This window comes from Vipera berus, assembly GCF_964194415.1.
Source record: "Vipera berus genome assembly, chromosome: 1".
NCBI classification, from domain to species: domain Eukaryota; kingdom Metazoa; phylum Chordata; class Lepidosauria; order Squamata; family Viperidae; genus Vipera; species Vipera berus.
The window spans coordinates 314,042,974-314,068,497 of NC_138202.1; the positions used below are offsets into that span (position 1 = coordinate 314,042,974).

General features: G+C 43.2%; 1 protein-coding gene across 9 annotated transcripts in view; it reads right to left on the reverse strand.

Moving 5' to 3' along the window:
* TRERF1 (transcriptional regulating factor 1) overlaps nt 1–25,524 on the reverse strand; it is a 106,083-nt gene that overhangs the window by 13,020 nt on the left and 67,539 nt on the right. For 3 of the 9 annotated variants that reach the window (XM_081315235.1, XM_081315234.1, XM_081315233.1), the window contains exons 2-10: nt 16,766–18,340; nt 15,710–15,756; nt 12,216–12,369; nt 11,352–11,603; nt 9,769–9,813; nt 8,609–8,978; nt 7,108–7,174; nt 6,026–6,165; nt 733–836 (exon numbers count right to left, since the gene is read on the reverse strand). In XM_081315235.1, the coding sequence (XP_081171361.1) occupies nt 733–836; nt 6,026–6,165; nt 7,108–7,174; nt 8,609–8,978; nt 9,769–9,813; nt 11,352–11,603; nt 12,216–12,369; nt 15,710–15,756; nt 16,766–18,130 (2,544 nt within the window). In that variant the 5' untranslated portion in view covers nt 18,131–18,340. Of the gene's footprint in view, nt 1–732; nt 837–6,025; nt 6,166–7,107; nt 7,175–8,608; nt 8,979–9,768; nt 9,814–11,351; nt 11,604–12,215; nt 12,370–15,709; nt 15,757–16,765; nt 18,341–18,742; nt 18,761–25,524 lie in introns of those variants that run through there. The other 6 variants (XM_081315236.1, XM_081315237.1, XM_081315240.1 and 3 more) reach the window with 6 other exon arrangements.

Consider the following 25,524-nt stretch of genomic DNA (forward strand, 5'->3'; position numbering starts at 1 on the left):
AGAAGCCATGCCTTGGGACTGCTGATAAAAGGGGAAGGTGTGGGAGGTGCTAGTTGCTGAAGGCAACCGTTTGAAGATCTTCTGCTAGAGTCCTGGTCTGTTATTCCTGTTTAACTCTTGTTTGAACCTTTGGCTTAACTCTTGTTTGAACTTTTTTATTTCTTTGTAAATAAATTTGGTTGGATTTTTTCCAGCCTGTTGACTATAAAAAGGGGTTGTCCCTGACATTCAAACAGGGCCGGTTGTAGGCTGGAACAGAACACTTGTTGACCTAGGTCAGGCATGTCAAACTCACGTCACGTGACGTCGTGTGACGTATCACGACTTTTGCCCCATTGCCGGCAATGGGGTGGGCGTGGTTTTAGTATGATGCATTCAGCCTGCAGGCCAGCAGTTTGACATGCCTGACCTAGGTTGTTTCTTGCTTAAGTTGCAGTCCTATGAACAGCTGGAATGGAATGGAACTGGAATTTATTTCTGAGTGACCATAAAACACTAGATATTGTATTAGTTACTAGACATTTGCAGCCATAGACTTCTCTTAAAGAAAAACTGGATGTGGGTTTTTTAAATAAAGCACCCTATTAGAAATTGTTCAGAAGTTGCACTAAAGAAAGAAAAATGTCATTAATGGCAAGGGAGACTATTTCACAATTAGTTATTCAAACATTTTCTTTCTGTCCAATTACTTCACGAAATCTGTTACTATTTTTAACATGTTTTGTAACCTACCATAATATTCCCTTTAGCTTCAAAGAGAGAATGCAAACCATATTCTATGTTGGTTCCTCCACCAGTTAATATGCTCGAGCAGCACATATTTAAGAGATTGGTCACTGTAATAAGAAAACAAAATTAATTTTGTCAAACAATTCAGCTGCTGAATGCAGCAACATTAAGAAAAATGCATAAAGCCCATGTAAAGACTAATTCTAACAAGTATGAGTTCCTATTTTAATACAGCTGGGGCACAATAGGAGGTAGTTTATTTTAATTACTTGCTGAGATTTCTCCTCCTCCAGATGTGATTGTTTTTCTATTCTTTTGAAATTTTCCCTGTGGTAGTTTTTAGCTTGCTTTGTTGTTGGAGTGGGGGAGATGCGTGAAGGACACTTTTCCATTGAACATCACTCTGAAGTTTACAGGTTGTCCATGCATTGCACTCTGAAAATGGGCACGGTTCCCTTTGAACGTTGCCCCCTGGATTTAACGTAAGCATGGAAAGCCAAAATATTCACACACTCCACTTAATCACCTCAAATGGAAGAAATACACATCCTTGGAACAGCATTAATTGGCTTAAAAGGGGTAGATGAACATATGTGGAAAATATTACATTTTAAAAATAAAAACAAAATCAGATAATGGTGAAATAGATCAAGTATCAAAGTAGCAGAAGACTGAACAGGATGTAAAAGATGTTATAAGTTCCTTGTTTACACCGGTGTTTCCCAACTTGCAGCAAAAGGCAATTAAGTAAAGGTAAGATAAGGTTGGAAAGACACCCAGTTGGAAAAAAAATGGGGAGGTAGGGCAGCTAGTTTCAACTGTTGGCTGTCATGTAGGAGGCAGACAGAATGGTTCAGAATGGTTCCAGAAGATAGGACAGAAAATCCCAAAGGATTACAAGGAAGCAGTTTTTGGCAAGAATCAGAAAATATTCCCTAATGGTTAGTGCAGTTACGACTGCAGTTATGACTGGGCAGCACAGGCATTTTGAGTTTTAGATGGATGGAAAGATCAAGAACCAATCTGGGTTGGTCACCGGGACCAGAGGTTTAGTCTTCTGAGTTTTCAGACTTATGCTGGATATGAAACACATTCCTCATTGAAATTATGAAGTCTCCTTTGTTGGAGATGTTTCAACAGAAGATGAATGGTCATCTGTCAGGGATGTTCTGGTGTTGGATTTCTGCACTGAGGACTGATGATTCTCAGCTGCCTTCTTATATAGTATGATTTTAACATTAAGTACCAGTTTAAGAAAGCAATTAATTGTCACACTACAAATCAGCCAAGTTGAATGATAAACCAAAAGCCTGTTGTTTTCTCACACAGTTCTTAAAACAGGCTAAAGGGGGAAGTAACATTTTTGTGATTATACCACTTCAAGAGATCTGTAAGAGATCTGTTTTCTTTTTGTACTCTCTTTTTATTTATTCCTATTTATTTCTCTGTATGTATGAATATGTACACAACAGCATGTGTGAAAATGAGTGTTAATCCCCATCACAAAATATTGCAAGGGATGTAGATGTAAAGACTTCAAGAAAACTGTATAGAAATTATTCCACAAAACTTATTTCTTAATGAATAGAGTCTTTTGAAGAAAACAAATTTAGGGAGTACAAGGACAGCCCAATGAAGAATTTACACAAACAATGTAGGGTTCAATGTACAATGGAGATTTTTATGTTATATTATGTGTCAGGTCCAAGTATCCAAGGGTCTTTTCTGTTTGAGATGTATCTAACGGAAACTTGCTTCTAAAGCAAATGGATAAACCATTGTTTCTTGGTTCTCTTTCCTCCTCTGGTGTCTGACATTAACCTCCAGAAATTATGGGTGTAGAAGGAAATCAGAGTAAACTATTACCGTATATACTTGAGTATAAGCCGACTCGAGTATAAGCCGAGACCCCCAATTTCACCCCCAAAAACTGGGAAAAGTTGTTGACTCGAGTATAAGCCGATCCGCCGTTCTGCAAGCCTCCGCCGCCGGCGGAGGCTGGATCCGCGCTCTGCAAGCCTCTGCCGCCAGCAGAGGCTCGATCCGCCATTTTGCAAGCCTGAATACACAGGAATACCCTGTGTGGCCGCGGCTCTCGGGGAAGCCCTGGCTGTCCGCTTCCTCGCTCCACGCTGCCATTCGGGGCCCGCGCGTTCCCCGGGCAAATCGCGGCGCCCAGCAGGCGAGGAAACACGCCCGCTCCAGTCGCCCCCCCTTCCCTCAGGAGACGCGAAGCAAGTGACCGCCCGGAGCTTACCGAGGACTTGCGCGCGGCCGAGGCTTCGGTGCTTCCAGGATCGCGCGCACCTCTCCCAAGCCGCCGCCGTCCGGAGACCTGCCGAAGTTTGGGGAGGTTTGGGGAGGTGCGCCCGCACCTCCCCAAACCTCCCCAAACGTCGGCAGGTCTCCGTTCCTCCGCGCAGACCTGCCGACGTTTGGGGAGGTTTGGGCGCCTCCCCAAACCTCCCCAAACGTCGGCAGGTCTCCGTTCCTCCTGCCGACGTTTGGGGAGGTTTGGGCGCCTCCCCAAACCTCCCCAGGTCTCCGTTCCTCCGCGCAGACCTGCCGACGTTTGGGGAGGTTTGGGCGCCTCCCCAAACCTCCCCAAACGTCGGCAGGTCTCTGTTCCTCCTGCCGACGTTTGGGGAGGTTTGGGCACCTCCCCAAACCTCCCCAGGTCTCCGTTCCTCCGCGCAGACCTGCCGACGTTTGGGGAGGTTTGGGCGCCTCCGCAAACCTCCCCAAACGTCGGCAGGTCTCCGTTCCTCCTGCCGACGTTTGGGGAGGTTTGGGCGCCTCCCCAAACCTCCCCAGGTCTCCGTTCCTCCGCGCAGACCTGCCGACGTTTGGGGAGGTTTGGGCGCCTCCCCAAACCTCCCCAGGTCTCCGTTCCTCCTGCCGACGTTTGGGGAGGTTTGGGCGCCTCCCCAAACCTCCCCAGGTCTCCGTTCCTCCGCGCAGACCTGCCGACGTTTGGGGAGGTTTGGGCGCCTCCCCAAACCTCCCCAGGTCTCCGTTCCTCCTGCCGACGTTTGGGGAGGTTTGGGCGCCTCCCCAAACCTCCCCAAACGTCGGCAGGTCTCCGTTCCTCCTGCCGACATTTGGGGAGGTTTGGGCACCTCCCCAAACCTCCCCAGGTCTCCGTTCCTCCGCGCAGACCTGCCGACGTTTGGGGAGGTTTGGGCGCCTCCCCAAACCTCCCCAGGTCTCCGTTCCTCCTGCCGACGTTTGGGGAGGTTTGGGCGCCTCCCCAAACCTCCCCAGGTCTCCGTTCCTCCGCACAGACCTGCCGACGTTTGGGGAGGTTTGGGCGCCTCCCCAACGTCGGCAGGTCTCCGTTCCTCCTGCCGACGTTTGGGGAGGTTTGGGCACCTCCCCAAACCTCCGCAGGTCTCCGTTCCTCCGCGCAGACCTGCCGACGTTTGGGGAGGTTTGGGCGCCTCCCCAAACCTCCCCAGGTCTCCGTTCCTCCTGCCGACGTTTGGGGAGGTTTGGGCGCCTCCCCAAACCTCCCCAGGTCTCCGTTCCTCCGCGCAGACCTGCCGACGTTTGGGGAGGTTTGGGCGCCTCCCCAAACCTCCCCAAACGTCGGCAGGTCTCTGTTCCTCCTGCCGACGTTTGGGGAGGTTTGGGCGCCTCCCCAAACCTCCCCAGGTCTCCGTTCCTCCGCGCAGACCTGCCGACGTTTGGGGAGGTTTGGGCGCCTCCCCAAACCTCCCCAGGTCTCCGTTCCTCCTGCCGACGTTTGGGGAGGTTTGGGCGCCTCCCCAAACCTCCCCAGGTCTCCGTTCCTCCGCGCAGACCTGCCGACGTTTGGGGAGGTTTGGGCGCCTCCCCAAACCTCCCCAGGTCTCCGTTCCTCCTGCCGACGTTTGGGGAGGTTTGGGCGCCTCCCCAAACCTCCCCAGGTCTCCGTTCCTCCTGCCGACGTTTGGGGAGGTTTGGGCGCCTCCCCAAACCTCCCCAGGTCTCCGTTCCTCCGCGCAGACCTGCCGACATTTGGGGAGGTTTGGGCGCCTCCCCAAGCGTCGGCAGGTCTCCGTTCCTCCTGCCGACGTTTGGGGAGGTTTGGGCGCCTCCCCAAACCTCCCCAGGTCTCCGTTCCTCCGCGCAGACCTGCCGACGTTTGGGGAGGTTTGGGCGCCTCCCCAAACCTCCCCAAACGTCGGCAGGTCTCCGTTCCTCCTGCCGACGTTTGGGGAGGTTTGGGCGCCTCCCCAAACCTCCCCAGGTCTCCGTTCCTCCGCGCAGACCTGCCGACGTTTGGGGAGGTTTGGGCGCCTCCCCAAACGTCGGCAGGTCTGCGCGACGTTTGGGGAGGTTTGGGGAGGCGCCCAAACCTCCCCAAACGTCGGCAGGTCTGCGCGGAGGAACGGAGACCTGGGGAGGTTTGGGGAGGCGCCCAAACCTCCCCAAACGTCGGCAGGTCTGTGCGGAGGAACAGAGACGTGGGGAGGTTTGGGGAGGTGCCCAAACCTCCCCAAACGTCGGCAGGAGGAACGGAGACCTGCCGACGTTTGGGGAGGTTTGGGGAGGCGCCCAAACCTCCCCAAACATCGGCAGGTCTGCGCGGAGGAACGGAGACCTGGGGAGGTTTGGGGAGGCGCCCAAACCTCCCCAAACGTCGGCAGGAGGAACGGAGACCTGGGGAGGTTTGGGGAGGCGCCCAAACCTCCCCAAACGTCGGCAGGTCTCCGTTCCTCCGCGCCCTGCCTGCCTGCTTCTTTCCGCTGCGGAAAGAAGCAGGCAGGCAGGGCGCGGAGGAACGGAGACCTGCCGACGTTTGGGGAGGTTTGGGGAGGTGCACGCGCACCTCCCCAAACCTCCCCAAACTTCGGCAGGTCTCGGACGGCGGTGGCTTGGGAGAGGTGCGCGCGATCCTGGAAGCACCAAAGCCTCGGCCGCGCACAAGTCCTCGGTAAGTTTTTTTGTTGACTGGAGTATAAGCCGAAGTGGAATTTTTCAGCCCAAAAAGTGGGCTGAAAAATTCGGCTTATACTCAAGTATATACGGTATCTTCTCCCATTCTTTAACAGTAGAATCTACTGAATATAGACTTGATTCAAGTCTGTTTTTTGCAGTGAAGTACCAAGAAAAGTACCAAGGAAATCTAAAAATCTAAATTTTTAAAACTAAGAGACAGCAATTCTGAAAACACTCATTTTTTAATTTCAAACTATGAGTTTGGATTAATCCCTATTAACTACCCAAAGTAATCTTGATGAGTCGGTGGAGATATACATAAAACATAGCAAAGCAAAAATTCACTCTTTTAGGTAGTATAAAAATATAGTACCTCTTTGTTCAAAAGTTTTGTCCTCCAGTTCTGGCCATGGTTTCCAAACTAAAGTTGCCTTGTGATCCTCCTTCTCCACCAATGCTATATCTTTAAGTTCAGGGATATTTGCCTGGAATCTTGAGCCAATGTTGATACACCTCAAAGAAATAAAAATGTTTAAAGCATTAAAAATGGAAGTCTACTGCAGAGTCTTCCTAAGTCTTTCTCCTCAGAGGAGCCTAAAGAGAATGACTTAGGAAGAAAATAATGGCATGGAAAAAATATCACTTGTATAGCAAAAAACACATTATGGCATAAAGCAGAAGTGACAAAGATAAAACTAATGAAGCAGAAACTTCATATAAAGTGGTTTGTTTCCTTACAGAATCAAGCTGAATAGACGACACACTGTGTTCTTCATCAAAAACATCCAAAAAGAATCCAGGAAAACAGTCTGTCAAGGGCATCACCTTCTGATCGTGAATGAACAGTGTGACTTATTTGAAGGACCACCTCTTCCTGATTACATTTACCTGCCCATTAAGTCTGGCAGGAGACACGTTGCAGGTCCCATGTGCAAAAAGAGTTCCATCTGCCAGGTCCTAAGAGATGAGGCTGTTTGCCATGGTATCTGCCCTCTAGAAAAACTAATTGCTATAGTGGCACAGTGGTTAAAATGCAGTATTGCAGGCTGACTCTGCCCACTGCCAAGAGTTCGATCCTGACAGGCTCAAGGTTGAGTCAGCCTTCCATCCTTCCGAGGTCAGTAAAATGAAGACCCAGGTTGAGCTCTCATTTCCCAATATGACACTGATGGCCAACATCTGAGGTCATACTTCATGGTTTAACTCAGGACTGCAGTTTTATAATACTTAAATATGCTGCTCTGAAAACCACTTAAAAGTGCTACCAATGTAACAAGTTGAGCATAAACAAAATAAGATAAGAAAGAGGTCTTGATGCACATGCAGGAATACCTGAAAGACTCACAGGAATGATTTATATCTCAAATGTTTTTTAAAAAGAAACACACAGTCTCCCCCTCCCCAACCAAAAAAATTGTGTTGCATGGATATTACATCTCTCTACAAAAGACTTACGGTTCAATATCAATAGTCTGTTCTCCGGGTCTTGGGGTCACAGGAACACTGTTTCCAGCAATACTATCTGCAAGAAGAATGATATTGTAATTTTCAGCAGGTTTCCTTTTTTGTCTTTGCTAACTAACCAGGTTTCTAAAGTCAGCCTTCTTTCTTTACAGAAAACAACATTATATCTAAATAAGGAATATTTCTCAACCTAATAATAGGTAAAGGTAAAGGTTCCCCCGCACATGCGTGCTAGTCGTTTCCAACTCTAGGGGGCCGGTGCTCATCTCCGTTTCAAAGCCGAAGAGCCAGCGCTTGTCCGAGGACATCTCTGTGGTCATGTGGCCAGCATGACTAGACGCCAAAGGCGCACGGAACACTGTTACCTTCCCACCGTAGTGGTCCCTATTTTTCTACTTGCATTTTTACGTCCTTTCGGACTGCTAGGTTGGCAGAAGCTGGGACGAGTAACAGGCGCTCACTCTGTTACGCGGTACTCGGGATCCAACCCGCCAAACTGCTGACCATCTGATCGACAAGCTCAGCATCCTAACCCACTGAGCCACCACGTCCCAACCTAATAATAGAGCACCCATTTATATACCGTTGACCTTTCTGCACCGTTTTGAAAGAAGAGTCATCAGGTCAATAAGAAAACAGCTCTAATGAAGGTATTTGTCAATCAAATGCCCTCCAAATATGTGGAGTCAAGGCCTGGCTAGGGATGCTGTGACTTTTCCTCCCTAGCTGGAAAGGGTTGGGAGTTTGGAAGGTCACTCTGGAGAGCCAGTACCAATCCAAAAAGACTATGTTATTAAACAGACCAACAGATCACATAAAATCTACTTTTTACATTTAATTGTACCTTTATAAATGCATTCCACACTGTTCTGAAAACAATTACTAATGGGATCCTTGCATGGTATGCTACTTTGTAAGACTTTCTGCTTTTATACTCCCAAGACAATTATTCAAGACTGCAAGCAAATTTTTTGTATCTGTAGTGATGAATTTTTTTAAAAAAATGTTTCCATGTGGTGTAGCAATGCTGTCAAAGTTGCTAGTTTCAAGGACATGGTTCTTTGCATCAACAGATTCCAGTAAAAATGGAAAGTCCACGGTGTTGAAAAAGTAACTTAATTACCTACCATTCCATTTATGACCTTCACAGGTCTGTAAAGCAAAGCAAAGCTAAAGTAAGATTATAAGTACAGTCACAGTTTCACTAAGCAACCCCTTTCTTAATGACTAAATTGTGGTCACTAAACAAGGACTGCTATAACTGGAATTTCTGGGCCACATTTTAGAGATACAGGAAGTAGCTGAAATCAGCATATGTTGATTCTCTGCATTTCTTCTTGAACCCATCTGAAACAAAGTAAATACATCTAGATGTGCAGGAACACCGTAAGAAGTACAAATGGAATAAATTTAAGCCAACATTATCATCATTCACAAGTGAATAAAACTGTTAGTTCTTATGTGAGCAACATCTATACTACAACATACTTACTAGATTGACAGAGGAGAATCCGGGGAGTGGGTGTCAGAGGAGTAAGGGGCAGCTGGGGATGAGATATACCATGAGAATATATGATGACGCTGCTGAAGAGTCCAGATCCTTGCCGTATGGGGCTAAGCATGGGAGGTGGTGTATAAGGTGGGGGATTATGAGTCCTGTCAATTAGATGGTCTCCTAAGACACGAGGAGAGCGCAGTTGGCTTTGGTACAGAGTAGCCCCTAAGAGAGATGCACTGAGATTGAAGGAGGGAGGTGGTATGAAGAGTGGTTCGGGTCTGTGACGGTATTTTTTCTTGTCTTGAAAAGATTTGATATTTTCTTCAGAGTTGGTGATGCTTTGGTGGTGCTTTCTATTGGGATCCTGAAAATGCAAAAGTTGTTATTGTAATAGTGAGTGTACTCAATCATACAATTTTTCAGCAAAACGTGAAAACGTGGAACAAACAACGGATCCTTCATGGTTCAACTTACAGGTGCTGTATTCTGACTTCAACAGAGCAATACATCTACTCTTGTTTTACTATTGGGAATCAGGCTTAAAGAGGAATTTGGGAATTAAACTAATTCCTCTCATGACAGTCTGCCAGCATTTTAAGATCCTTTGGAGAGGACTTTTTTTATGCCAGAACTGTAGTGAAGACCAGTGACGGGAACAAAGACCTTCAAGAATGGCTTTATCTTCATGATGGAACTTCCCTGACTCAGGAGACTAGATTGCCTAACTTTTAAATAGCCGTCCTTAAGTTGCTATTTAACTAAGGGGAGGCATTGATAGGAATGTAGCATTTATTTATTTTCACTGCTGCATTTTAATCCTGGCCCCTCCTTTTAATGAATCCACCGTGAAAACTTTTAATAATTTTGGATTAGGAATTTTGGATTAGGAATCTACATCCCGACCTAACTATGGATGCTTTAAGGCAATCTCTTTCTCTCAGACCCAACTAGCACATAAGATTACAAAGATAAAATAAGGAGTGATCCGACGTCTTAGCAGAAGGCAGGGTACAACAGTAGTAAATGAATAAAATATAATAATATTCCTCCCATCTTGTCCTAGTTTTTTCATGATATATTAAGAGAGTGATTTTTCAGTTGGTGAGACACATTCACCAAATTAAACTTAGCATGGACAGTGGTAAACCAGAGACCTTTCTGCTGACCTGGGATCCACTCTTTGGGTACATCAGCACAGCCTGAAAAATATAAAACTATTATTAAACTTGTACAGCTTCATCCCCTCGTTTTTTGTAATAAACTTTCATTATTAAAAGTAGTCAGGCCTTTCTTACTGATGCATGACTTCCTGTATTTACATTTATGTCACTTTTTAAAAATAAGTGCTGCAGATTTTGCTTCCTGTTTATTTTGTTAATAGACTGTAATTATTTTTACGGCTGCCCATAATTTTAGTTCTTGTGATATTGTTATTTCATAAAACTCTTTAGATATAAAAAAATAAAACAACAAATTTACAGGGAGATTGGACAAAGGCACCATTTAATTTTCAAGAAATAATGATCAATCATTATTTAAGTGAAGTATGATCCAGAAAATCTGTTTAAAAGTTGTCCTACAGTTTTAAAAGCAGTTGCATTAGGAAGTCAGACATTGGCCTAATGGAATCTAATACTGTGGAGTTGCTCCTTCTCAGATCATTCCCCATAACTGTCCTTTCCTGGAGTGGATGCTCAATTTTCTTAGGAAAGTAATGCAAAAGGACCTTCCCCTTGCAGGTTTCTTTCCAAACTACTGTCTGAAGCTGCTATTCAATTAAATAACAAAAAAGGAAACGGCCAATGCACTGGAGATCTGTTAAACACTCCCCAGGTTAAACACTTCTAGGAAGGGCAGAGATTTTAAAGACCATCTGCTGTCTGTTCCTAGTGTTTCAGACTGCACTTCTCCGTCGGTTTCCCAAAGAAATATGAGAAACAAAAGTGGTAGACAAGATCATGCATTATTATTTCTGCTTCTGTGAGATTATTTAATTGTTCCTCTAGATACAATAAAACTGTATTGCTTTCTAATCTAGAACAAGACTATGCTTAAAGCAGGATGAAATGAATGATGTAATTCTGGATAAACTTGTGTGATATCAGAACCAAGTCCATGCAAAAGAGGGCCTTTACTAATAAAGATAAGCCCTTCATGGGCAATTACTAATATGAATTTTCCATAATCCCTCAGAGTACCCAACTAGAAATTTTAAACTGGCAGCTGACTGGCATGGGAGATCCAAGGCAAAGGTCAGGGCTGCTTAAGTTTCACCATCTTCAGTAGCAAATGGTGGACTTGCATACTACATGACACAAATTTTAAGCTTAAGACAGCAGACAGTTATAACTGTAATTTACTGAAGAAAAAGTGATGCTTATCTGAGGAAAAGAAAGCATTAGTCTCAAGCCTTTTACAATACTTATTCTCTGGAAACAATCTCTGGCAAAATGCACGGGCACAGGGGCATGCACACAAACACACAAGTAGACGAATTTCAAGAAGAAAACAAACTGGCTCTCAGCCAGCTGCAACAGTAAAATAAGCAAGCACAAAGAACATTAAAGATAACAAATCCCTTTGTTGTTTTCTATTGTGTTTGAAAAATTTGGGCCATTATAGACGAATAATTAACACTGGCATTGAAATAACTGGAGAAGTCCTCAAGCATTGGTGTAACGCAAAGGGATTTATTAGGCTCCTATGGCACAGTTAGTGGCAAGAAGAGAACACTCACAGAAGAGGTACACGGGCTGATGGCGTTAGGGGAATGTGCAGGAGAACAGGTCATCCTCACAAGGACAGGCATCTCATCATCTGAGACAGGCTTGTCTTTGACCAGGGCACAGCCATCTCTGGCCTGCTTGCTGGGCTCAGGCGACAGAACCTTTACAGGGACAGACACAGGCATGACGATAGGCGCAAAGCTATCCACTTCAGAGGGCAGCTGTTCCTCCTGGTGCTGCTGTGGCAGGTTCTCCCCATCCTCCTGTACAGACAATTAAAGGCTTTCACCCACAACTTCAAACGCCTGGATGGATCACTAGAATACTTATAGGTAGCATGAACACTGGGGAATTTTAGGGCATTTTAAAAGACCCATTTTTAAAAGATCTATTATAAGGGATTAGAGCAATTTCCTGCTACCTTGGAATAAATGAGTCAGTCTCAAGTATTGTTGCTGCAAAAAATTGAACATGATTCCTCCTTTAGAAAACATATCCTCACTGGAAACCTGTGTCCAAAAGGAACACAAGAAAACTGGACAGAAAGAAACAGAAGTTGTATTGAAGAGTTTCTTGTACTTAAAACTGTTCAACCAATAAAGAGAATACTGAAGTATACTCAGTGAGGAACCCTGTTCAACTGGAGGTCAGCCAAAGCCTATGCCCAGATGTAGTTCTTTTCTTATATATAACATCAGTTAACAGATCAACAACAATGGAGAATTAATATACTTGGAACAAAGCTGGAAAAAAGACTTTTTTTTACAAGAGCAAGCTCCAGAATATTTATTAAAGAAAGACATAGTTAAGCAAGCAGCAAATTTTACAAAAGGGGATGACCAAATATTCAAAAAGAAATACACAAGCAGAGATACCTGTCTGAAGATAGGAGATGCCCGTATCCCTCCATGAGACCTCATGTGACCATTTAGAGCTGGTAAACTTTTAAACTCTTTGAAACATACAGTGCACGTCAGTTTGCTCTTTGATTCAGGTCTTTCAATGTATGTTTCTTTATCACAGGCATTGCTGTTAGAAGAGACAGAGAACAAGATGCTGATTTAGAAAGAATGCTCCTAGATACATTATAATTAATATACACACAACAATTTTTGGGGGGAAAACTCTGAAACCACAGCAGCATTTGATGCATGATCAAACGGTTGAATCCAATAAAACACCAAAACAAAATAATCAGAATTCATTCAGCCATCCCCTAATTCTTACAGTTCTTGCTGTCACATATTATACTAAAACCATTATTGGAGGTATTTTCTGGAAGGGCTCAATAACGATTAAGAAGATCAAGTTTCACTTCTGCAGAAATGTACTACTGCCTTTGCTGAAAAGTTGACAAAACCAAAGTTAAGGTGAATGGATATACAAACCCAGTGCGCTCCCACAGGGAGGGTCTGCTCAGGGTCCCGCCGGTAAGAGATTGCCGGCGGGTGACACCCAGGGATAGGGCCTTCTCAGTGGGGGCGCCTGCCCTCTGGAACCAGCTGCCGGTGGAGCTGAGGACTGCTCCCGACCTCCGATCATTCCGCCGGGGCCTGAAGACCTGGCTCTTTGAGCTCTCGGGCCCAGGCTGAGGAGATATTTATTTTAATTGGGGTTTTTAATAGTACAGGGTTGATTTAATATTTTTAAATTGGGTTTTAACTTTTGTATGGTTGATTTTAACTCCCTGTAAACCGCCCTGAGTCCTCAGGGAAAGGGCGGTATATAAATGCAATAAAATAAATAAATAAATAAATAAACAGGACTTAAATTTATGACAGGCATAAATATTGAAAGAATATCAGGTTAAATATTCACAGCAATGTTCTCAAAATGCAGAGAAGACACAACAAGATTAAAGTTTTATCCTTGGAAAGTAATTCCCACTAAGAGAGATACTGGACTAATTATAAACAGGATCATACTTAAAATATAGGAACACTCTTCATGTATTACTCAGTCCATTAGATGACCTACCACTGCCCCATCTTTCAATCAACACTGCTGCAGATGTAAAAGCCTATGAAGACCACGAGTGGCAGACTTGATTACAGATGGAAGCCTCAGTATATATTTTGATAGTGCAGTCTTTTATTCCAACAGGTTGGCATCCATGACAAGTGGCATACTTGATGTCAGGGCCTATACTAGCAATGTACTGTATTTGTGTACTCATCTAAACGCTTTAAGAGAAACTGTTTTAACCAAATACATCTAAATGCAACTGAAATGTAACAAATAATGATTGGAACCATGTAATACAACAGGTATTGAAAAAGCCTAGAAGTTATATTTAAACAGAGCTATAAGTTTATGCCCTTATGTTAATCTTAGTAAGAATCAGTACTTGGATATTGAAGACTGTAAGAACTACCAGTGGGATGTTAACATTGTGACCAAGCTCAAAGCAGACAATATTCACACATGGCAACAATATTGTAGAGTTCAAATGTTGTAAATAAGAATATTTAAAAAGAAACAGAAATTAGTGTTGCAATAATTACAATAATGCAGCAATCTCAGTTCTGTATATAATAAAAGAAAATAGATGAAAGCCATCATTCGAATTACTTGTTTATATAAACAACATATTTAAATTAATTTGTAATGGTTTCAGGACTGTTTTAAATTACTTGCTGTTCCCTAGCTTTACTTTTCTTTTGAACAATAGGCAAAATTTATTAAAACTGGTAACATTGATAAGTTAGTCAATGTCAAGAATGAAACAATTTTACTGATTATACTGATTATGTAACGAGCAAGTAAGATCTGATAAGTAACTTGAAAGTCATGACCATAATAAAGAAAGGGAAATTTGTTTAATCAGATACTTGAAGCAACTGTAAGTCCTATTTAACAAAAACAAACAATAAAAATGTAAGGTCTAAATGCAAAAACATGCAGATAATTACATTTTATTTATAAAGGGCTTCATCAGTTCACCAAATCTGAAACATTAAATTAGCAATAAACTTTTCCTGTAATTCTTTGCTCTATGCAATGACTCAATTAAATTCCACACCAACTGATGGTGCATAATATTTTATGGTAAGCTTTTTCCTATATAATTTTTTATTACAAGAGCAACATGGATAGGTTGTGCATCTGCATAGGTACAACTTGGGTTTTTGCTTTAATTATCTTTCCTGGATATGACAGACAGAAGTGCATCACAAAACATAATCCACTGAACTAGACTGTCCACAAAAGTTTCTTTGGTGGTGTCAATACCCATAGCATAGTGTAAATATTTGAAACCAGTTTTATTTTGAGCAAAGATGTTAAAGATGATGTTCTTTAGTAGAATAAACACACATCAATAGAAGATGTTTTGGATCATGGTACTCTAGCCATGGGTTATGAAGAGACAGAGGTTATATGTTCTTGCCAGCTAAAGAAATGGCAATGGCCACCCTAAGGAATGCACCATTGATAGTGATGAATATCTGTAGGTTGGGCATAGGATGAGGGTGGAGGCTTGTTCTCCAAGCTTGTGGGATGGTTACTGAACATTTTGTTACCAGGCTAGGTAACATCTTCAGTGGAATTTAAGGTATATCAGTGTCTCTGTTCTTCTGCTTATAAGGGCTTCGGGTGATCAGTGGGCCTTGTGATGCAAGATCACATCAGAAGGGAAATCCCTGACGTGATCCTCACCTGATGTGACCTCCCCATCACAAAACCCACTGAATTGTTCTATTCAGTTTGAAGCGATTTTGATATAATGGGAGGGGTTTTTAACTTGGAGACATGAACAAGATGCCTTCAGTTCTACTTTTTAAAACATTCAAGGAAAACAAAACTATAGCATGGCTTAAATTGGATCACCATTTCCAGTGATGTCGCAGCATCATCAGAAAGCCTCTTGCAATTCTACAGATGGTCATGCTTGAGGCCACTGGCTCCTCAAACTTTGTCCACACCTATCCATGGTACAGTTCCTACAGTTGAAGGAAAAGGCTGCAGGCATAGCTTCTGAACAGAAAGGGGACGAAGAACGGTCACAACTAAGATGACTGGAGGTAGATGGAATTTCCTCCTGAATCTAAAATCACTCGTGATCTTTAGGTGGCTTCTGTGAAAGGTGCCAAATAGGCTTTGACCTAGAATACTTAAATGACTAGATATAGAACAAACCTAACTCATATGCCTGAGGGTTAAGTTTTATATTTTTAACAAGTACGGAATGTTCCATCGTGTCATATGGTCTTCTAACACAGATTGATATAACTGCCACCAAAATTATTGCTCTATTGCAAAACAGCAAAAGGATTGTTTACAAGATGGTTGATTATTTGTACAGTATTTTAGATTTTTAGGCCACTATTTGGATTTTTAGAAGACATCCAGTAATTAATCACAACTATACCTTTGTTCAGGAGAAACTGATGAAAGTCTTCCATCAAGTAACTGAATCTGCAATTAAAAAGATAGGAGAAATTTAAGTAAACCAATAAGTTGTTTAATTATAGTTTGCACTACTTTTCCTAGTCTAGGTACCCTTCAAATATGTATACACATATACCTTGATGAAGAGGCAAAGCTCTAGTGATAAGAAATTAATTACAATCAAGTGAATGAGGTTTTTTTTAATGGTCCTTAGTTGTTTCTCATGGAATCCCACCAAAACACAGTCTGAAAAATCATGGTCTAAAATATTGGAAATCTTGGGGAAGGCATTAAACACATCTGCTACCTTATATAGTTCAGATCTGAACAGGAAACAATATAGAACTCTTGGAGAAGAAACAAAAAAGCCTGATTGTGTTTCTTAGTCAAATGGATGGTGAGGCCTTATCCAACAGACTCCATGGGAGACAAGGCTTCTAAGAATGCCCAATGCACAAGAGTCATTTTAAAATTTCCAATAGAATCTCTACATTTATACAGATTCCCACTAGCACACACTCTTTAACCATCATATCTAGAAGCATCTAACCTAGTTTCACTGGCTCATCATAGATGGACAATTGGAATAAATGCTAAATATTACTGATTCATAAAATGGCTCTGCCAACAGAAGTATCTATTTGTCTCCATGGTTTCAAAGAACATAAATGGCTTCTTCTCTTTCACTGGACAACTACCATTGATAAAATGCAAAGACTGAAACCCTAGGCCTGAAGGGCACCTATCCCAAAGCCTTTCAAAATCTGCTATTGAATTATCAGTTTTAATACAAGAAAAGGGAAAGTATTAATTTTTGCAAACATATTTTTACATTTAATTTCAATGGGAATGATACTGAATGAAGCTTTTGTTCTGGCTCCACTTAATTTTCTGGGGTGTTGTCCCACCCTATTATTGAAATCCAAGTATACATTTCACCAACAATCATGCATGCCTGCTCTATGTTATGAATAAGACAATACAGCTTTTTTTGTAAGCTTACTTATCAGAAAGCTAGATATAAAATTTTACATACCTGTGGCCATACTGCACTGGGAGACAACTGCTGAGGTCTTTTGTTATTCATCTGAACACTTGTTGTAGGTCTAAGGGATTGTTGAGGGATTGCGCTCTCCCCAGAATTCAGGCCCTGTGGTGCTGGAACTTCAGTCCCCTCTGCCACAGGGAGTCCCAGGTGCTCATCCATCAATGCCTGAGTGTCACCATCAGTCTGATAATGATCGGGCTGACTGGCATCACCAGGTGGCTGTTGCTGCTGCAGAACACTTTGTGGATACAAATGTTTGAATGACTGCTGCTGATCTTGATAGAAATATGGAGGGACTGCTCCTAGCTGTATAAGCTGCATGGAATTACCTCTGTCTTGGGAATATTGCTGAGGTTCGTGCAGAGGCTTCTGGTTAGTGTCCCTGTGATAGGGAGGAAGTTGTGTTTGTATCTGCTGCTGCTGCTGCTGCTGCTGTTGTAATTGTTGCATCATAGGCTGTATTGGATAATACTGAGCTGTTTGCATGGGGCACTGCCTCTGTTGCTGCTGCTGAGGCTGCATTTCATGTACCAAGAGCCTGTGCTGTCCTTGATGGGGCTGCTGCTGCAGATAGTATTGGTCTTGCTGTAGCTGCGGTGGCAACAAATGTTGAGAATGCATTTGCTGCAAGTGGGCCTGTCCCTGATGCATGGCAGAGTGCATTGGAATATGGGCAACATGTTGCTGATTGTCATAATAAAGAGAAGAGTGGTGTTGCATTAACTGCATCTGTTGCTTCTGCTGTGCACTTCCAAAGCCAGGATGGACTTGCTGTGACATCTGCTGGTATCTCGGCACAAGTTGTTGCTCCACAGCAGGTTTCTGAGACAGCAATTGTCGAAGTGCACTATCTCCAGCATTCTCCATCACTGGAGGTTGCGACTGAATATGCTGAGACACATTGTTCACTTGGATTCTTAAGTTTTGGCTAGCAAACACCTGGGCAAAAGAGTCTAATTTATGCAAAACTCCACTGGTAATTTTTTGTGATCTGAGGTCATTGCTTTGGGAACAGAGATGGTCAAAACCATCAACCGGTTCGCTTTGAGCCATTGGGTTCCACATGACATGCTGACTGTTTCTTACTGGGAGGTGGTTTCCAGATGCCAAATGGGCCCAGTCTGCTTGCCTAGGAGAATCCATTAATCCAAGGCCTTTGGACCCAACATTCAAGGTTATGTTTTCCCTGGCATCATGAGGGAATGACGGAGAGAGGGGAGACTCTGGAGATGTATGAATGGCTGATGCTCCATAGCTGTGGTTTGCAGATGTCAGAGGACTCAAGTGCTGGTAATACACATTTTCGCTGTTGTTAACTATATGGTTTGTTTTATACGTCTGCTGATCCCCCATTTTCAGCACTTTTTCTCTCAGCAAGAACCATTTAAAACACAATCAAAACACTGTAATCCTGAGAGAACTTAAAAATAAAACATTGCAAGCCTATTTTATTCTTTTGACCACTTGTTCTGCAGAACTAAATTTTTTATGGATGGTGAATTCCACTTCAGCCTGGAAAAAAAGCCTTTACTGAAAACAAAGTATTTGTTGTGCTTTAGTCACCTGTAAAAGAAAAGGAAAGGAAAGTAACTACAGCCGTTCTATATTCCCTCAAACACAACTATTCAAAACTTTATTCCTATTTGGAAGTGCTGGGTTGTAGTATCCAGTGAAAGGTTTGTCACGTGACCAATGAGGACAAAGACTCTGGCAGGTGAGGTGTTTCTTTTTATTGTTTAAAGGATGGAAATATCTTGTTTTTACATTTTTCTTAAGCCCTAAATATCAACTTCACGATGTTCCCTACTGAAAAAAAATTAGTGTTTTAGTAGTTTGTCACTGCAATTTCTAGGTGCTCTGGTGAATATAAGAGAGAGACTGGAGTTATATAAAATCTATAGATGATGTTACACACACCCCCATTCAAAAGTGTAAATTCATACTTTACAGTGTTCCTAGGTATACCTTTGTTTCTGGAGGTTTAAATGGCTTTAAAAGCATGCAGCCTATGCTCATGGAGGACTTGGCAATTCACAGATCATAGCCCCAATGCAGACTTCTTTATAATCCTTAGAAGCCAAGGCCCAAAATCTTGAGGGCAAACTTCAAGAAACAGCGGATCAATTTCTTATTGATTTGGGGGGGGGGGGAGAGAGAACAAAGAAGGAAACAGTGCATCAGCCTTCTTTGGAAAAAATGATGCGCCTCCTGCCACCAAATGGAAAAAATGCTGATCAGTCACTGCAGTCCTTACTTGTTTAATATATATGCACACCATGTTTACCCACACTGAGCTGAATCTTCAGTATTAGCCAGAAAGCTGCCTGTGATTAAACCTGGATATATTGGCTATCTATTTGGTAGCACATTTCAAAGTGTTAGTGTTACACTGCTTAGGACCCAATTCCTCAACAGAAGTCTCTATATATGTATTGTATCTTGAGAAGCATTCCTATCTCTGTTCCGAGAATAGCCCACATGGAAAGAACACTCTCATTTACAGAAGCATAATTTTATGGGATGCTCTACCAGAGGGAGGATTAGCTGGCACTTTGTTGTCTGTACCATGCTAGGCAAAGACACACAGAGATACACCATATTTACACACTATTCTAAAGAGTTAAGGATGTATAAGCTAAGGGAGAAATCACAAGAGGAGAACATATCTTCTCCAGCAGCCAACAGCCAGATAAAAAGGGATTAATTTCAGATAATCAAACAGAAAACAATATCCTCATCAAAGAAAAACCAAGGAGAAAATCACACACCCATCAACACTGGCAGGCCAAGATATTGTATATGGACAGGGCGAAAACCCCGCATCCATTAGCACCGATGATGTTACCTAGTGGGATAATGAAATGTCTGCAAGCAAACCACCAAGCTCAGAGAGCACCAAGAACTTCAGAGACCTTTTAATTTTACAGGCTTTCAACAGGTTGACTTAATTTATTGCTTTGAACTACTGATATTTTATACTGCTCTTTATAATGTACATTAATGTTTTATTATTAAATAGTGTTCTTTTGCTGATTGGTCTAAATGTATACATTAAAGCAACTATAAGCCACCATAAAATTAATATATCAAACCTAAGAGGGCTTAATGGTTCAATTGCACTGTTCAGCTTGCTGAAGACAATAGTTAATAAAAGTAAATAAAAGAACATTCAAGAGAATGTTCTCTTGCACTACCTTTGATGAAGAACTTTCTTACTCCTCTATAGGTTTCCATGATTACCTCAATATTTGGCTTTCAAGACCAGGAATGGCGAAGAGGTCATCCTCCTAATCCCCTACAGTCACAACCTCTTTCCATGAAATTCCCTTCGCCCTCTCAGCCTGTACCTCCTTCCCAGCCAGGAAAATCCTTAACCATCCAATATAGGAAATCTTCAACTAGCTAACTTCAGGCAAGATTCAATTACTCCATCAACACAAAGTCATCTTTCATGCTGCACACCATATGCACCTGACCTTCTATCTCAATTATCCATGCCTCCCCCAACCCATTTTCACTAGAAACACGGGAGAGATGAAAGTCCAAACCTAGCTCTCACCTAGGTAATAGTTCAGGCTCCCCTCCCTACCCCATATCCCAACTTGATGATATCTTCAGACTCTGGTGTGAGAGTGGGGATGGACAGCTTCTTAGGAAATCAGTGCAAATATATTCTAGCAGTCACATTGTCCCAATCCAGGAACTGGATAACAGGTTCCTCTAATTTGCCTCTAAAGCAGGCAAGTTGGAACAAAAACTTCCCCTAACAATGTCAGACAGGAACAAATCCAAACTAAAGCCAGGCTTAATCCTAGCAGCCACCCTCCTGGACCTCCTATAATATGTACCATACTTTCCTTGCTTCTGCTGTTGGTGAATTCAGACTCTGGTGTAACAGACAAAAAGGCTACCAACAGCAATAGTACTTAGACTTATATACCGCTTCACAGTGCTTTACAGCCCTCTCTAAGTGATTTAGAAAGTCAGCATATTGCCCCCAACAATCATTTTATTGACCTTGGAAGGATAGAAGGCCAAGTCAACCTTGTGGAAGACTGAGTCAACCTTGCTTTGTACTAATAGTATGAAACAACTCCAGGTCCAGGTATCATTAAATGTGGTGGAACTATAAACATGTTCCCAGGTATTGGTTAAATCCAATATTCAGATTACATATTAGGCAAAAGTGCTCTCTGATGATTCTCAGTGAGGGTATTACCTTTTCTCAACAGGGATGTGGACCAATATCAGCTTTCTGATGCCCTATTCCAACTGCTAGTTATTAGGCTGCACCTGTTCTCAACCCATCATCCACAGTTGATTGGATCCGCAATTGATTGAAAGAAAAAATGCCATCATAAGAATTTTTTCATTTCTCTGTTAACCTCAAGGTTAACTATATCTGTGGCAGAATTTGCTCATAACAACTTTGTTGATACCCTAGTTTAGCTTTGTGAGCAGTACTAGGTAGACCAGACCAAGAAATCAACTCTGAAAGATGTCTACAAATACTTTTATTGAAACTGATTATTATTACAGAATCTTTTGAGTCTGATTTTGCTGTGCAGTGTCTTCTCCTCCTTCTTGTAATTCTGTGAATTAGGGATATGACTGAGCTGCTTACAAACATTATCTGGACATTCTGGACTTAAAAAATGTTTTAGCTTTTGTTGCCTTGGAATCAGGTGCGTGTTTATTTGTCAAAGTCGTCTTCTTCACTCTTTGCAACTGCCACCCTTTAAAACTCACTCCATCCATCCATCCAGTTTGTATGTCACCTGACTCCCAACATCTCTTACCATTTTTGCTTCAGAAGCCTCCTTCAGAAGAGTCAGATTGTGTCAAAGCCCCCTATATGCTCTGCTGCTTATTACTTCAAGAAAGATTCCCCCATCATTGTCAGATAGCACACCGGCTTGGTGGCTCTTGGCCCTTTAATCGAAAAAGGAAGAAATTCAAGATGGGGGGAGCTAAAGAATGCCAATTACCAACTTCCATCTCAGTACCAAGTCCAAAACCTGCAAAGCAAGGTCTAAAATGTTGTAAGAAAAAACAGGAAGACAGTGAGTAAAAAAAAATAGATCATGCTCTCAGTTTGAAGCTATCTAAGCAACTTCAATCTACTCAGTAATACAGATCCTTATTTTACCATGTCCGAGTAGATTCTGCAGAGTCTGACAATTCAAAAATCAAGACAGATCAAAGGACCTAGAAACATTTAGCCTTGAGGAGATCTGGGTGGCCATGACAGTACTCTTCAAATATTTGAAAGAATATCACACAGAACAAGGTCAAGGTTTGTTTCCCATCATTTCAGGGTAAAGGATGTTGATTAATAACATTTAAGTTAAAGAGAAGTAAATTCCAATTTGAATGTTACAAAAAAAACCCAAACCCAAAACCTAGCAATACAAGAGCAGCTGTTCCTCGACAGAGGGGATCCGTTGTCTCATCGCCACTGTCTGTCTGCAGCCAATCCTCCCGAGTTCGTGAAGGCAGGCCTCTCCCTCTCTGGCTGACCACTTCCCCCAATGCCGGAGGGACCTTTAACAGCATCATCCTCAGCCCTGGACTTTTTGGACATTCCAGGGGAGATGTGCCTTACCCGTCAGATCATCCCAGTTCCAACTCCAACTCTTCCTCCTCCTCCTCCTCCAAACTGGAATCTGACAGGGCCATGACAGCTGCTTGTGAGGCAGCAGCCTCACCCCTCTTGATGGACTGCACCAGGGAGTGGCTATTTAGCTCAGCAAGTGGAGTGAAACGATACTGGGAACAACATGTCTGTTTCCTTGCCTTGATTCATCAACCTCTGTGCTTCTAGCTGTGCATCTTGACTCGGGCTATGTACCTTGGACCTTGGCTCATGCCTTGACCTCTGGATTTCACAGAGTTTGCCTGTGCCTTACAGACTTGTGTTTAGCTTCACAGACTTGCCTTGCCTCTGCCTTGTGGACTTGTCTTGCCCTGTGGATTCGTGTTGGGTTTGTTCCTAGACTGAACTGTGAACTCTTGGGAGGTTACGTGGTTGTTGGCATGGGGGTTTCTGGGCTATGGAAAGCCTCAAATAAGATCTTTACCCCACCTGTGACGTGTGCATGTGTAAGCAGGATCAGGACAAAGAGGTGGTGGATTCTCTCTCACTATCTCTCAGCCCAACCCACCACACAGGGTTCTTGTCGTTGGGATAACAGGAAGGATTGCTATGTATACTGCCTTTTAGTCATCCAGAGAAAATGCAGGATATAAGTAAATTGAAACATAATAAATATATAAATAAATAGATTCAGACTTAAATCTGGTGAAAAAGATGTATGTTAAAAGGTTTCCTACATACTGGGAGACTGGGGGCCCCACGTACAATTTCCAAGAAAATGTTTTCTAGTCTAGAAATTATACAGGAGAAGATCTTCGCCAGCTTGCCAAAAGATGGTCTTTGATATATTCAGAAAGGTTTCTGCTGCTAATCTTAAGAAGAACCTTATGGATTTGCAACCAGAACAGATTATCCCTAAGACACCCAGGCCTTAAGCATTCAAAGCCTTAAATACAATATCTTGAATTGTTCTTGGTAAACAATTGGCAACCTATACAGAACTTTCAGTATCTCTTTCAGGCATCATATGATCCATGTACCCAGCCAAAGTTAACACTCTGAATTGCAACATTTTATAGCAAGTTCATATTCAAGAGATTCTTTTTTCAAGGACAGCTCTATACAGTGTTGTAATCATCAGAATAGGACGTTGGTAAGGGGTGGATAATTATCATCAAATCTGAGTAGATCAAGAAGAAACAGAGCAAGCACACCAGAAGCAACTGTATGAAAACACTCCTTGCCATAGCTGCACTATGTGAATCCAGTGTCAGCTAAGCAATCAATGGTTTTCCCATTCAGGGTCTCTAGGCTATTCTTAAACTGATTTTAAAAACAGGCATCAAGGAAATAATAAAAGGTGGAGCTTAAAACATGTATTTTACCCAGGCCTTTGGTAAGGAACATTGAGATGTCTTGCTTCAACATTCTTGACATCATTTATCTGTACTTTTTATTGATTTTATTGTAATTTCACCATCAGTCAATTGCAAAAGGCAGCTTTAGTCAGAACAGCTTACATCCTGTGATGATATCTCTACCACCATCAAATATCCACTTTTGCCTACCCCAGGTCCTTGAGAAGGACTTGATAAGTGGACAAAAATGCCAAATTCAGTCTGAACATCTGGCTGACTATGCAATGAACCATAACAATAATTGTTGCCTAAAGAAAAATCAATGTAAGAAACTTGAAAACCTTTTATTAAAAAGAGTAACAACATTCAATATGTGATTGGTTTAGAGAAGTACAAAAAGATCTAAAGACAAGAAAGGATTTTAAACACCATTTCTACTTATTAACATTTTTGAGGATTATGCTGTTCATCACCACAGCAGAATCAAGAGTGAAAAGAAGAGCAACAAAGATGATTAGGGGTCTGGAGGCTAAAATATATAAAGAACAGTTGCAGAAATTGGATACGTCAATGTTTATGAAGGCAGTAAAAGTTTTTCCCCCTCCAAACCACTCAGAGACCGAATTGCCATAAAGAATGTCTCATTTTGTGAGAACCTTAATAAATAGTTAATGTGACTGTTTTTTCAATCGGTAAGACACAGATTTTGTCTTCCTTTCAGCATTGTCCTGAGACCTAACACCCTTTTCACTTCTGTAGTTATTCATTAAGGGACGCAGTGGCTCAGTGGGTTAGGATGCTGAGCTTGTCGATCAGAAGGTTGGCAGTTTGGCGGGTCGAATCCCGAGTGCCACGTAACAGAGTGAGTGCCTGTTACTCGTCCCAGCTTCTGCCAACCTAGCAGTTCGAAAACACGTTAAAAAGTGCAAGTAGAAAAATAGGGACCACTATGGTGGGAAGGTACCGTATATACTTGAGTATAAGCCGAATTTTTCAGCCCACTTTTTGGGCTGAAAAATTCCACTTCGGCTTATACTCCAGTCAACAAAAAAACTTACCGAGGACTTGTGCGCGGCCGAGGCTTTGGTGCTTCCGGGATCGCGCGCACCTCTCCCAAGCCACCGCCGTCCGAGACCTGCCGAAGTTTGGGGAGGTTTGGGGAGGTGCGCGCGCACCTCCCCAAACCTCCCCAAACGTCGGCAGGTCTCCGTTCCTCCGCGCCCTGCCTGCCTGCTTCTTTCCGCAGCGGAAAGAAGCAGGCAGGCAGGGCGCGGAGGAACGGAGACCTGCCGACGTTTGGGCGCCTCCCCAAACCTCCCCAAACGTCGGCAGGTCTCCGTTCCTCCTGCCGACGTTTGGGGAGGTTTGGGCGCCTCCCCAAACCTCCCCAGGTCTCCGTTCCTCCGCGCAGACCTGCCGACGTTTGGGGAGGTTTGGGCGCCTCCCCAAACCTCCCCAAACGTCGGCAGGTCTCCGTTCCTCCTGCCGACGTTTGGGGAGGTTTGGGCGCCTCCCCAAACCTCCCCAGGTCTCCGTTCCTCCGCGCAGACCTGCCGACGTTTGGGGAGGTTTGGGCGCCTCCCCAAACCTCCCCAAACCTCGGCAGGTCTCCGTTCCTCCTGCCGACGTTTGGGGAGGTTTGGGCGCCTCCCCAAACCTCCCCAGGTCTCCGTTCCTCCGCGCAGACCTGCCGACGTTTGGGGAGGTTTGGGCGCCTCCCCAAACCTCCCCAGGTCTCCGTTCCTCCGCGCAGACCTGCCGACGTTTGGGGAGGTTTGGGCGCCTCCCCAAAC